The 14,836-nt window shown below is 41.4% G+C and overlaps 1 protein-coding gene across 3 annotated transcripts in view; it reads left to right on the forward strand.

Moving 5' to 3' along the window:
- The first annotated feature begins 1,173 nt into the window (after positions 1 to 1,173).
- Positions 1,174 to 14,836, forward strand: part of UBAC2 (UBA domain containing 2) — an 89,529-nt gene continuing 75,866 nt past the window's right edge. Inside the window, exons 1-4 of one of the 3 annotated variants that reach the window (XM_032100114.1) lie at positions 1,174 to 1,300; positions 10,335 to 10,462; positions 13,639 to 13,758; positions 14,196 to 14,302. In XM_032100114.1, the coding sequence (XP_031956005.1) occupies positions 1,270 to 1,300; positions 10,335 to 10,462; positions 13,639 to 13,758; positions 14,196 to 14,302 (386 nt within the window). In that variant the 5' untranslated portion in view covers positions 1,174 to 1,269. Of the gene's footprint in view, positions 1,301 to 7,430; positions 7,450 to 10,334; positions 10,463 to 13,638; positions 13,759 to 14,195; positions 14,303 to 14,836 lie in introns of those variants that run through there. The other 2 variants (XM_032100115.1, XM_032100116.1) reach the window with 2 other exon arrangements.

Consider the following 14,836-nt stretch of genomic DNA (forward strand, 5'->3'; position numbering starts at 1 on the left):
CTTGGCAGTGTTTAAGAGATTATGTTTACAAAGATTCAGCAACTCAGCATTTCTGAGTGCTAGTTAAAAGTTGCATTTGAATGCAAATATTAAAATGCATTTTTAATGGTGTATTAAAAAATATGGAATATAAGAAATATATGACTTACCTAAAAAGCTTTTACTATTGGTTGCCTACTTTAAAATTGTTACCTAGATGACAAGCCACATTTTCCAGTTCTGGGGTGGCATTTGTTTTCAGTCTTGTACTGCAGTAAGCTGAGTGTGACTTTGAGGCCCACAGTTCCATCACCACACAAACACAAAGCACACACACCTTGTGCTGTAGAGCACGGTCACCTTTTTGCATGCCTAGCATGACTTATTCCAGTAAAGTCTGATTTCTACAAGGACTTTAAAATGTCAGTGAAATTTGGTGCCCTAGTAATTTCAGCCTTATCATACCATATCTCTTCTGAAATCAGGAATTTGGCTCACTTCACATGGGGCGCCGATCATGCTGGTAGAGAGCTGGTGTCTGATGTGCCATTAGAGCTCGAGGTGATCTGTTCAATGCGGTCCCTAGGTGGAGCCTAAGGAGCAATTAATTTGATTCCAAAGCAGGCACCTTCATTTGGCCACCTGAAAAGCTCTCCAGACTCCGCTGTCTCTATTGACTTTGTCTCCGTTAGCCGTAATAACAGCTTATCCACGGCTCCTGATGAGACAATTACCTCCTGGACTCCCAAATTACGGTGAGCCTCTAGGGCCAGAGTTTTCCAAAGTGTGAGGAGTCAGGCTTCGTCGAGGCACTTACAAATATAAAATTTAAATCGTGTTGAAGCACGAAATCACAGAACAGTTAGGGCTGGAAGAGGTTTCTGGAGATTATTTGGTCCAATCCCCCTGCCAAGGCAAGGTCACCCGGAGCAGGTGACACAGGAATGTGCCCAGGTGGGCTTTGAATGTATCCAGAGAAAGAGACCCCACTCCCTCCCTGGGCAGCCTGTTCCAGCGCTCTGCCACACGCAGTGGAAAGAAGCCCTTTCCATTTATAAAGATCCCAGTAATTACAGAAAACACACACAGACCGAAGCGCCGCCCGCGCCCCGCCGCCCGCCCGGCGGGCCCGGCAGGGGGCGCCGCCCGGTCTCCTGGCGGCGGCGTTTGGCCCATCGCGGCCGCCTTAGCCCTCCCCAGCCCCGGCCCCGGCCCGCCGCGGCTCGTCGGGGGCTGCCCGACCGCGGGGGCTCCGCCAGCCGCGCCCGCCGCCCGGGCCGGGCCGCTGCCATGTTCACCAGCACCGGCTCCAACGGGTTCTGTGAGTACCGGCCGCGCCGCGGTCCGGGGAGGGCGGCGGCCAGGGGTGGGAGCCCGGGCGGCGCTGCCGCCGCCAGCTCCGGGGGAGCCGCTGGCTTCGGTCCCCTCTTGGCTGGACTTTTAAACTACGTGACGGCGGGAGGAGCCGCGAGTGTGTCTGTGTATGTGTCTGCGTGTATGTGTCTGCCTGTGTGTATGTGTCTGTATGTCCGTGTGTATCTCTGTGTGTATGTATGTATGTATGTATCTGCATACATCGATATAGACCTCCATGCCAAGATACGTATCAGAAAGAGCAAAAACCCTCTTTTCTTAATGTGAAATCAAACTTATTTTTTATAACCAGTTTATTGATAAGGCAAACGTAAGGACTAACGTGCTTCCAGCTCTGTTTAGCTTTATTTTTTTTTTTACACGCAGCACATGTAAATAATTTCATGTCCTGGTGCTGCCTGAACTGACTTCACAGGTATCGAGGGTTGGCTCTGAGCTTGTTTACAGGACACAGAATCTGCAGCGTCTGGAAGCAGCAGTGGGGAACTGACCTGGCTGCGGTGTGGACTTGGGCGCTACAGTCCTAAGAGCAGGCGAGGACAAATGATAAGTCAAAGCTTTGCTGACTAATTGCGTGCTCCATACAAGATGGGTGGGAGTGTCCGTCTGCTGGACGGCAGGAAGGCTCTGCAGAGGTACTGAACAGGCTGGATCAACGGTCCAAGACCCAACAGTATGAGATTCAAAAAGGGCAGGTGCCGGGTGCTGCACTTGGGTCACAACTGCCCCAGGCAGCACTACAGATCTGGAGAAGAGTGGCTGGAAAACTGCCCGGAGGAAAACGACCTGGTGCTGGTTGACAGCCAGCTGAACATGAGTCAACAGTGAGCCCAGGTGGCCAAGAAGGCCAGTGGCATCCTGGCCTGTATCAACAATAGTGTGGCCAGCAGGACCAGGGCAGTGATTGTCCCCCTGTACTCAGCACTGATGAGGCCACACCTCGGGTACTGTGTCCAGTTCTGTGACCCTCAGTTTAGGAAGGACATTGGGGTGCTATAGCATGTCCAGGGAAGGGCAGTGGAGCTGATGAAACATCTAAATGCATGTCCTGTGAGGAGCGGCTGAGGGAGCTGGGGTTGTTTAGCCTGGAGAAAAGGAGGTTGAGGAGTGATCTGATCAGTCCTTACAAGTACCTGAAAGGAAGCAAAGTCGGGGTCAGCCTCCTCTCCCAGGTAACCAGCGACAGGACAAGACGAGAGGACTTGGCCTCAAGCTGCACCAGGGGAGGTTCAGGTTGGACATTGGGAGGAATTTCTTCACAGAAAGGGTGATTAGATATTGGAGTGGGCTGCCCAGGAAGGTGGTGGAATCACCATCCCTGGAGGTGTTTAAGAAAAGACTGGATGTGGCACTCAGAGCCATGGTCTAGTTGACAAGATGGTGTTTGGTCACAGGTTGGACTTGATGATCTCAGAAGTCTTTTCCAGCTTAGTTGATTCTATGTTTCTGTGAAATCCAAGTTTGGGTGATAGCACCCTCTGACTAGGGGGGAATAATTCTGGCATTTAAGAAGGAGTGTTGTAGCTGCATTTTGTATGAGGAATCCAAAGACGGGAAGAGTATTTCTTCAGATGGAGCTGATAATACTGTACCTTGATTCACAGCTCCTGATTTTTTATCCCTCCCCATACCCCCCAATAGATATTGTAGAGGGACTTTTCAATGGCACATATCTGGGTATAATTCTATGAGAAAGAATGTAGGGGGAAAAGTATCCTTGTTTGACTGAATGGGTGGAAAGTGACAGTCAGTATTTACAAGTTTTTCCAGGATAGGTCCATCAGAAGGATGAGTGGGAAATGTTTGTCGTAAGAAACGTATTTGTGGTAGGGAAAAAACCTAGACAGTATGTCAATCTGCAAAAAGAGTATCATGGAATCATAGAATATCCTGATCTGGAAAAGACCCAAAAGGATTATCAAGTCCAAATTCTGGCCCTGCACAGGACAGCCCAAGAATCACACAATGTTCCTGAGAACATTGTCCAAATGCTTCTTGAAGTCTGGCAGGCTGGTGCTGTGACCACTTCCCTGGGGAGCCTGTTCCAGTGCCTGATCACTCTCTGGGTAAAGAACCTTTCTAACCTAAACCTTCCCTGGCACAGCTTCATACCAAATGTACTTTTTTTTCTTCTCAAAAACGGATACAACATCCGTTCTTACTGAACTCACCAGCTGACCTAAAATGGATTTTTACAATAAGACTTGGCTGGTACGGGTACACTGACAAACTCCAGTAGAGGCGTGGATTTAGGTGGCAGTGACATATGCTCACCTAGGGCACAGCTGTAGCAGTTTAAGGTGTCCCTGTGCCCTCAGACTTTCGTTTCTATCTGTGTAGCAGAAGTTGCTGCAGTAGCAGCAGGTGTGTGGGATTCCATCGCTGCTGCACAGAATCTGATGGTTCAGGTAGTTAGTGAATCAGTGCCTGATGTGGCACCAGGGAACTATACGTGTGTGTTCTGCCCCTGGGCTTGGGAGCAGTAACCTCTAGCAGAAGGCAGTGTCGGTGGATAATGGGACCTGTGTCAGTGACCCTGGATAAAATAAGTGGACGCCTGATTCAGCAGCAATAAGAATGATCGTGCCAGGTCACACTGAAGGCTCCTGCAGCCTGCTGTGCCATCTCCGACAGACTGATTAACATCTACAATGCTTGGATGAGGAGATGTAAATAAAAATAAACATACCTGGTACATGGTACAACTATGAGATAGGGAAGCCAGGAAACAAAGAACACCACCTTTTAAAAGGACATAGACAGTTTGCCCTTGCTGTGGAAACTGTTTCTGTTATCTGGAATACTGGAGGAGCTGGTGTGCTCTGGAAAAAAGAGCTGGGGACTCTGGGTACTAGTAGGAGACCCAGCACAAACACATGCAATGGCTTATCAGAACACTAACCGAGCTGAGCTGACTTGTCAAAGAGCATTGCAGTGTGTTCAGGGGGCATCCTGCCAGCACCTGGCTTTAGGGATGCTTGAGAGGTGGGCTGTGGTGCCAGACCCAGGCTGGTTGCTTGTGTTGCAGTCTGCTGGCAGCTTCGGTCCCATGGACAATGCTGCTGAAACACTTCAGCAGTTCTGCAAAGGCTCACATGAGTGTGTGAATGGCCTGGCTGTTTGCTTTACTGTAGTGCTGCTTAGTTTGCCAAGAGGCTGCATCCCAGGAGTGAAGTATGGTACACAGGAAGGCTTTCCATTGTAAGACACAAAGGCCTTACCAACGCTTTAAACCAGTTAGACCAACACCAAACCTTTCTGCATACATTGTAATATCCCCTCCCAATACTCTTCATTGCTGTTTATGTACTGCACAGGAGTGAAGTAGGAAAGCCTGTTAAGAGTTAGTCTTTATTAAGGAAAAATTTGAGCCCATGTTTTAAAGCATATACACTTGTTACATCTGGAAAATCTTTGACTACTGCACACAAGCTACTTCTTGTAGTAGTAGGGAGTAGAATCCTTTGAACTCGCTCATGCAGCTTAGGCTTTTACCTCTCTGTGAACCTTGTAGTGCAGTGCTAGCAATTTGTTAAAAGTCCCCAAGGCAAGAAGGGATCTCTGTGCTCCTCTGCTTGCATAACTGGCAGGACTGAATTATGTTGTGCAGAGGAAAATAATAAATCTATGTAAATTGATGCTTTGTGGTATGACTGAAGGAAAAATGAAGCATGTATTGAATACATAAGACTTCTGTGCATAACAATATTATGCAGTACAGTACTATATGGGAAAGCAAATTAGCTTGTACATCAGCATTCCACAGTGCAGCCTGGTTAGCTTGAGTCCTGGGAGCAGCATAGCATTGAAGGCCACAAAACTGTGGCTATTCTGCTTCTGCAGAACTAGCTCATTTCGTTTCAAGCTTGTGTGGGGATCTCCACATGGTCTTGCAGTGTAGCCATACCTCATATTTCTGACAGTGTATACTAAAAGTAGTGTGGTAACATGGGTCTGGTTGGAAGGAAGAAAATTCTGCTCAGTGGGGTGAATATTTTTGTTACTTTCAACCTGATTCAGTTTCTATTTCAAGTGTTGCTTTTAGAAACAAAGGTTTTTTTTCTTTTTTTCTTTTTGTATCTCCTTTTTTTTTTTTTTTTTTAATAGTTTGTGACCTAGGCTATATCTAGCAGTTTTCTAAACAGTAAATGTGTAGGTAAGTGGTTTGATTACAGTCTTACCTGTGCCTTTAAAAAATAGATTTAAAGCATGATCACAGGTTACTTTATTGACTTACTTAATACTAAATTTAGAAGCATTTGGTGAAAAACTGTTCCTGCAGTGATACTCTTACTGTTTTCACTTGCAATCAAACATCACTGCTGATTGGTGAGCCTGCTGCAGCATCTTGGACAGGTCTTGGAATACAATAGATTAATATCTGCATGATGGTTTAATGCAGGAAAAACAACCACCCAAAATGCAGATTCCGTAAGTGCATTTGGGAAGTACTGTGCATTCAGATGTGTATCAGTTATGATCTAGAAGACTCACAGATCTTGTGTATCAACATTTAAAAAATGGTTTGTGGGTATTTCGTGCCATTATAGTAGCTCCCAGCAGTTAACTGTGTTTGAAAGTGATGTGCCTGCCTTATAGCAGCTGGGTTTGGGAAAGTTGCGGATGATAGTGGAAAAAAAGAGCTGTTACACAGCATATTTTGTCTGCAGCTGTGGTGTAAGCTCAGTGGGGATCCCCACAGAAATTGCCCTGAGCTAATTTGAGCTTTTGCAGCCACTGCTCATCAGCTGGCTCATCACATCAACTGGCAATGAGAGCCTTTCCCAAGTCAATACTTGAGTCTGGAGCCTGGAATAGCAGTCCAGGGGTGAAGTCTTCCCGCAAGAGCTCTTCTGCAACAGTAGCTTGGTCTGGCTGCCTGTTTTGGCATGCCCATCTGCTGTCTCTTCACCTGTGAGTAGTGAACAGGCAGAGACAGGAAATCCTTTTGAAAACTGTAGCTGTTGCTGTAGCTTTCTCATTCTTGTCATTAGCGCAGCAGTGGCTTCTGAAGCTGCAATTCAAGCAGTTGTGCCATAAACCTCCCCCTCTGTTTGTTACAGATGGACGCTTGTATCCTTCATTCTCTGTACTTTAAAAGTGGTACTGGCGGCCAGAAGAATAGTAAGCTGTGGAAGAAGAGGATCTGTGGGCTTTGTAATAAGTGCAGGGGTGGAATGTTCAGACTTAGAAGTGGTTTTCTCATTTATGTCATTTTAGGATCAGCTTCACATTGCACAGTTGGTAGCATGAAGGTTGGGACACTTGTCCATGAGATTATGAGGGCAGTTTTGGGGGGAAACTTTTCCATTGCACCAGGAAGAAGCAAAGGTCTGTAGTGGAAGTTAATTCCTTGCTCTTCATCATAGCATGGGCATATTCTGCTCATTATTAAAGAAATTTTTCTGTGTACTGAGGTGGATGCTCAGTAGATGTGTTGCAGCACCAGTACTGCCTGTTGTTTGAAAGAAATGCCACTCAAGGAGTAGTTTGGGATTGCAAATTTATTTCAAGACCTTTGAAGACAGTATTTGATATATTTTAACTTTCAGGGTCAAAATTAATGTTTATCCTTTTATTCTTCTTTCTGTGTGGTATAAAAACACTGCGTTTTCTCCTTGTGCACATTTGCATTGGTGCTGCCAGCAGACTGGTAGGTTGGTGGTACATGTTTCCATCTCACACATGGTTGCACATTCATTGGATTAGAACTTTGCTTTCTAAATTTTACCTTTGCATTGTAAGTAAGGAACTTGACTTGAATGTCAGAATGCCCGATTGTGCGAAATCTGGGATTGTTAGTCATTTTTGGTCTGACATGGTTGAGACATTCCACAACAGTGGGAAGGTTGCTCCTTCCCTGCAGCCTCGCAGCAGTCCTTGAGAAGGATCTATATCCTGTTGAGGGATAAAGCAAACTGCTACACTGTGCAGTGAAACACTTGGAAAAAGATTTTCAGAGGATGCATTATTATATTTTTCAAGTTCAGCGGACAAGAATAAATTTCTCAACTATGATGACATTATGAGAAGCTGGAGAGTGGAAGTTTCCGTTACTCACGTGATGTTCCCTGTGGGTGACTGTCAGATTCATGGGTTAGTTGCTTCTGTGGTTTTTCACTTGATCACATGTCTAGTAATAAGTACTTTTCCTCTATATCAAGGTTTAAAGTGTCTAGGCTAAAAGCAGGTCTTAATAAAAATGTGTGTTCACACTTTTGGAGAACACAGATAAGGTTCTGTTGGTTATTTTTGAATGCATTCAGATTAGCAATTAACTTGATAGGATAAAGTATTTAAAGTGTATATTACCTGTAATGTAAAAATGATCTAATAATAAAAAATGCAGTAAAATCTACGTTTAAACCTGTATAGAAAAACACAGAGTGGGATATCTGGAGATTTTATTGTCATGGTTTTTTGTGGTAATGTGACCCTTATGTAAAAAGTATTATAGGATTAATGAGTTCTTAAGAAAATTTCTTAAAATTAATGAAATAAAGTAAATGCATTCGATAGTAAAATAACAATTTTATCAGACTTTGTTTCAGAAATGTTTACTGTTGTGACTACTACAATTCTGCTGAATTAGGCTGTACTTTCAAATCAAAAATCTGTATCCTGATTATAAAATTGACCTTTTCACATTAAGAAATGTTAATTTAACTAAGTTAACTGAGGGAGTATTGCTTGAGGTTTCAAATGAACGTGTGTGCACATTGTCTGCATAGTAGCTTTCAAGAAGCTCCAGCTTCTTTTTTCCCCCAGTGTTCTACAGTACTCTGATGGCTTCAGATTGTTTTGAAAAGCCCAACTGAATCAGAAGAATGAATAATTTAAAAAATGGATGTCTAAAGAATATAGACTTTATTTCTGGAGAGCAAAAAAAAACCCAAAGAAAGATATTAGATTGAAAGGTGGACAGTTTTCTTGGATTAAAAAAAAGAATCAGCCAGACTTTCTGCCTGGGTGTCTCATACAATCATTAAAGTAGAGCTTATATTCAGCAGCGTAACATCAACCTGTGTCAATCCAAGTCACTGCCTAATTTCTCTAAAAGGATAGTTCTTTAAGGCCATACTTGCTTAAATGGAAACTGCATGTTTAAATAATGAACTCAAAAAGTATGGGTGTGGACTGAATTAGGAGTTTTAAGTACAAGTTTTCATTATAGTCCACAAAGAAGATGTTTTCTTCACATGGTGAACATCAGAAGACTGCAGACTTCAAGGTGGTGAACAGCTAACAGTGCCCATCAAAGTCTTTCTTGATGTCATCAGTTAATACTTGGATGAGGATCATGCATAAACTATGTAGCAAGAACCATATTTTCGATGGCAGTGGGATTGTGCCATAATTAAAATCTTGTCTTTCATGCCTATTACCATCTGTTTTTTCTAGCAGTTTAATACCGTCCCTGCCCGGCTCCGTGGGGGGTTCAGTGTTACAGTCGGTAGCAAAGAGTCCAGAAGGGCATTTGTGTGCGTTCCTCCAGGAGCATTTATTGCTGCCACACTGGCGAAGGGTGCAGAGGCAAACACCAACATGACCCCGCAGCTCACAGTTTTATCCGGGGGCGGGGAAAAGGCGGGACCAGGGAACAGGGGCCAGTGGGGAGCTCTGGGGGAGTGACGAGGGGTAGAGCTGACAGCCAACCGGGGAATCCAAACTGAATTAACAGAACACTGCATCCTGGGAGAAGCCTTTTTGGTCACCCTAACATAAAGTGGTTCTTGTGGTACTAGGGACTTGTCTTACTGAAAACTCTCTGTCCCTTGTAATGTGTGTTCACCGGCCACCACAGCAGTTCACTGTTCTAGTGTGCTGCAGATGTTGAAAAAATCATTCATGGTAGTCACTTTAATCTGGACAGGTAGTAAATGTTTATTTTATTATGCTGTTTCATGCAGTTTTCTTCCTGCTGTGTTCCTGCTCTTTACTTCCATTAATACTTTTAAAGTAATCTCATTGCTCCTTTTATTATATTTAGAATGACAACAGAGCTACAGATTTTGTAATACCCTGCAAAAATAGTTGGCTGAAAATGAATGGATTCTGTGCCATAGCTGAGGTGTTTGGAAAGGAAGTATATGTGATTCAGGTTGCATGTCTGAAAAGGAGAAAAGTCATAGAATAAATAATATTTCAGAGTCTCTGTATTGGCTTGAATTGCGCAAGAGTTTGTGTTTTATTGCATCAACTGCGCCAACAGGTTAGGGTGAGTTGCTGGGTACATTCCTGCTGGATGTTCTACTTGGCAATTTTCAGTAAATGTAAGATGTGTATTGCAGATTTCTCTGTTCTTTGCTTGCTTTCTTCCGAGTGTCCTTTCTGAAAAGTCATGCTCCTAGAAGGAAAGAAGTTCTGATTTCACAAACATCCTGATTCTAGTAATTTCTTTATGAATAATTGTAATGATTGAATGGAAGGAAGATGAGTATCATGTAAATCTCCCTTGAATGGTGGATCTAAGTGTAGTGGAAAGAAAGTCAATTTATTCAGGACATTTATTCAGCTGGTTCCTGCTTCATAGCCCCTAAGAAAAAGCTAATCTTAATCCCTAATGCAAAGGAAACAGAAGTATTTGTTTTAACTAGATGTGCATGTATATTTTGCTAGAAAAAAGAGTGCTGATTTTATTTCCTGAAATGTGATTGAGACTTAGCAGGGCAGCATAGGAGGACCTGACCTCTATAGGTGCAGAGAACTTAGGTTTAATTGTAGCCAAACAATTTCATGAAACAATGTTGGAAACAAAATGTCTGGTTAATATTTAACTGTCATTAATATCTCTAAACATTTCATTTGGTTAGTGTGTTCTTCCTATCTATATGGAAGTTTTTGAAAACTTGCGAAGTTGTTGAGCTAAAAAGTCAAGATGGTGTCACTGCTATTATGTCTTCCAGTCACCTGTTTAAATATGTCACTTCTTGAATGTGAAAGACTTTTCTCTAAAATGGTTTGTTTGTTTTGTCTTTAAGATAAAGCGCCTTTGTCAAAGAGTTTGTTACTAGTCCCAAGTGCCATCTCGATTCTATTGACTCTGCTCTTCCAGCATTATCAGAAGTTCTTTGCGTATAACCTACAAGCTGTAAAAGAGGATTTTCAGGTAAGAGTCTGTTCGCTTTGTGTGAAAAGAGACTGCAAACTGTGATCTTCTATGCAATTTTCCCCACAGTCTGTTGGTCCTCTGGTTCTTTCCCTTTGTTCTGTAAGAACAGGTAAAGAACTGCTGTAGACCAGCTTGTTCTTACCCTTTTTAATGCCACCCCAGTATGCTACTTTTTGGAAAATGTGAGAAAAACTGATCTGAAACAATCAACATAGCTTTCCACTTCTTTGTCTTGTCTGGGAACTTACTTGGTTTTTGTAATTTTTTTCTTTCAGGCACTGGCATTTGGAAACTTGCTATGAATGAAGTGTGATTTAACCCATTTAATAATTCAAGTATTTTGATATGACTGTCAGGATCTTATTGTGCTTAACTTTTGAGGCTGAAGAGGTCTATTTTGATTAGGCACGCTGATGATAAATGATTTATTTTAACAATGGAGGCTGTAACTTTCATTCTGTAACTTCTGTTGTAGTTAGTTGTGGAAAACTAAACTTTGCCTGTTGAATAGAACTGCTGCTTCTAATTTGAAAATTTCAGTTGATGGGGGAGTTTGTCATGCTCTTCAGCAATCGGCTGAATTGGTTAATTTCTTATTCATTCCTGTTTCAAACTAAGATACTCTCTCTTTTAGGTATTGTATCTTGTAAGGTTTTATTTTAAGTTTAATTAACGATCCTGTAGTATCAGCTTTAAATGTTGAAATAATGCACTTAAAAGTGATTAGATAAGTTCTGTGGGTATTTGTTTTGGGATGTTTTTAATTTTTGGAAGTGGCAAACTACTGCTCAGTAGAGAAGGGTCAGCAAATGCCTCTGTGTTTATCATACACCACAGATTTTACAGTTGCATCAAACAGAAGGTATGTAGTCAAATTAATGTCTTTGAGGATGTTGGTTGTAGCCTATAAGCTTTAAAAGATTATTAGACCTAACTAGTGATACTCTGTGCTATTGCACTTTCTCTAATCTTTCTTGTCAAGAACAAGAGCTTTATTGTAATAATAAATTACAACTCTGCAAGAGCACTACTCATATTTTTCAAGTGTCTTGCTGATGCTGTGCAGTGAAAATACATAAATTATGTCTGCATTTTAAAAATGTTATAGTCATGTGTCTGGAGAGGGGAATGAAAAAGTCTGAGAAACTATTCAAGTTTTAAATGGGAATTGTGAGGGTTTGGGATTTGTTTGTTTGTTTTGCAATTTGTCTTTAGAAAAATCCTCCCTTTCCATATGCTTGATCTGCTGAAAAACAGTAGTGGCTGTGTTTTATTCAAAGAAATCATCTCTACTGTATCTTAACCATAAACACTTGCAAGTATCAGTAAAAGCTACAACACTTTTATTGTGGTGCTTTGGAGAATTTGTGAGTTTGGATTTTTTATTTCGTGAGATTGTTTCACTTACTGCCATAGCCTTTGGAGTAAGCTATATACTATATCACTGAGTACCTCTGAGATCAGAGAAAGCAGATTGTTTAACTCCTGTCTGGTGCTAATGTCCAAATGAGAACTCTTAAAAGAAAATTTGTTTAGAATAATTTCACCTGCAAGGATGTGTTTAATGGAAAGAATTTTTTCAAGGGCTGAACAAACATTTTGGATGTTGGATTTTAACGCTTCTTAAAGCTGGTAGAGAGCACAGGAATTAAACTGAACAGTTGAAGAAGAGTACATTTGATTTGGAAGGCAAAATACGTGCTGTCCAAAACTAAAAGGTCGTTCTCCCCATACAGAGAACCCTCAAGAGCAGTGAAGATGCCGTGTGTGAAAGATCTTCATTATATCATATCTATGTATTTTTTAAGCTGGCTAAAGCAAAGAGCAGTAAGGCTAGAAGCCTTTCATAGTCTGTGTGAGGGCTGTTCAGTTAGTGTGTGTCCGGAAATACTCAGCTGCAAGGTCATAGCCCTGCCAGTCTCGACTTCAGGAGGGGTGGTACTCAGGCTAGGATTTAAAATTGGGCATGTTGACATGGGATAGTAAGAATGGTGAGTGAAATGGATTGGGGCCAGTACTGTTTAGTGTGTTCATTCATAACCTGGACAGCAGGACATGGCATTCTCTCAGCAAGCCTGTAGGTGATGTAAAACTTGGATTTGTAGTTGTTATACCTTTTAGTTCTGCAGCCATTTAGAGGGGGAGAAAAGGGTCAATAGGAACCTTAGTTCAGCAAAGGCAAATGCAAACTCCTGCATCAGAGAGGGATAACATCATGCAGCAGTACAAGCTGTGGGGTGAGCAGCTGGAAATCACTTTTACAGAAAAGGCCCTGAGGGTCCTCATGAAGGCTTAAGTCGAACATGAACCAGCAATGCAGCATTGTGACTAAGATGCCCAACAGCATCCTGGGCTGCATTAGGGAGAGCCTCACAAGGAGGTCTGGATGGTGACCATCTTTACTCAGTCTCAGTGAGACTACATCTGTCCCTTGTGCTGGGCTCCTGAGTACAAAATTAACCTTGACATGTTGCAGAGAGTCCAGTGGAGGGCCACCGGGCTGATCAGGGGCTGGAGGATTTGGTGTATGAGGAGAGGCTGAGAGAGCTGGGGTTGTTTAGCCTGGAGAAGAGAAGATTTAGGATAGATCTTACCAGTGTGTGTAAATACCTAATGTGAGGGAGCAAAAAAGATGGAGCCAGGCCCAGTGAAAGGACAAGAGGCAATGGGCATGAATTGAAATACTAGAAATTCCATTTAAAGAAAAAGGTTTTCACTGTGAGACTGATGGAACAGAGGAGCAGTTTCCATCCTTAGAGGTGTTCAAGACTTACCTTGACATGGCCCTGAGCAAGCTGGTCAGATTAGACTTTCTTAGAACAGTTACACTGTACTAGTTTGTATCTAGAGGTTGCTTCAAAAATATTTTTTATAATTCTAAATTCACTAGGGTTGTGATTTACATTTTTATTTGTAAATGTAAAAGAACATGAAAGTGCATTTGAGTTAATTTCAATTGTTTATTTTAACAGTTAGACATCTGCCTTGAAAATATTTTAGTTTTAAAGGGACTTCTTGAACTCTCCATAACATTCTACTCTCTGTATTTCCTTCCTTAACTATGCTGCGTTTCTGTTATCTGACTCCAGTATTGCATTCCCTCTGAGCACAAATTCTGTAAAGAGTTTCCTTGAAGGAAGAGAGGCTTAACATGATGATCATTAACCTTCCAGATTTGGAGACTTGTATGTGGAAGAACAATATGTCTTGATTTGAAAGACACATTCTGCAGCAGTCTGCTCATTTACAACTTTAGAATATTTGAAAGAAGATATGGCAGCAGAAAATTTTCAGTAAGTTCCAGTTTTGAGGGTTTTTTTTAATAGAAACTTTTCTGTACAGTTTAGTCCTGTACTCTTAGATGAATACTGCAGTTTTATTTCTAGCATGTTGCATAGATATATATGTTAAAGGATTTTAAAGATAATTTGGTTTTCATAAATCTAAATTTATATTGATAATATCTTGCAGTCAGTGGATTATTCTAATTACTGTTTGCAGCTATATCAGTTGTAAGGTATCAGACCCATGGAATTTAATTTTGGAAACAATCTTACACTTCATTCTTCAGTATTTAGACAAGTAGACCTAGAATTACATTGTGTTAAAGATTCAATTAGTCTTAATTGAACTAGTGTAGAGGTTTTCTTATTTTTTCTTATATTTAGGGCTATATTAAAACCACCTTTTCAAACTGTTGAATTGATTCAAATTAACCTTTTTTTTCCAGTCTTTTTTATTGGGCGCTTGGATGCTCTCAGCTTTGTTTGATCTTCTCCTTGTAGAAATCACTCAGTATATGTTTGGCATCACCATCAACAGCTTGCCTTCTGGTTTGTAAGTAGCTTCTAATGAATTGGTCATTTTAGATATAGTTTCAAGGGATTGTTTTCTGAAAATTTTATTTTAGAAAACCTTTCTTCATGTAACACTTCAAATTAAATTTAATCCTCTTTTGAACCAAAGTGTAAAGGTTCTTGGCACAACTATTATAATTTCAAACATTTATTTCTTAGCTATGATTTGTGTTTAATTTAGAATTTATCCATATAATGATTAGTTTCCAATATGTTAGTCCCATTGCTCTATTAACATGATTGCAACATGCCCTGCAGTGCACAAATTATTGCTATATTTGTTCAGTCTAAATTCTTTGGATCCGTTCAATTTGTAAAAACTAGATTCAGGTTGTGCTGATTTCTGTCCTAAATCAGAAAGGCAACAGAACTCTCAGTCCTATGCTTTATGTTCACTTTTAAAATGCATATGCATTTCATACTGGTATTTTGTATGTTTTTCAAAAATTGAATGCTAGAGCTTGTTACTCCATTTTGTGCTTGCAGCTGCAGTTCTTACAGCTTTAAAAGTGTT

Source organism: Corvus moneduloides, chromosome 2 (assembly GCF_009650955.1).
Source record: "Corvus moneduloides isolate bCorMon1 chromosome 2, bCorMon1.pri, whole genome shotgun sequence".
Classification (NCBI taxonomy): Eukaryota; Metazoa; Chordata; class Aves; order Passeriformes; family Corvidae; genus Corvus; species Corvus moneduloides.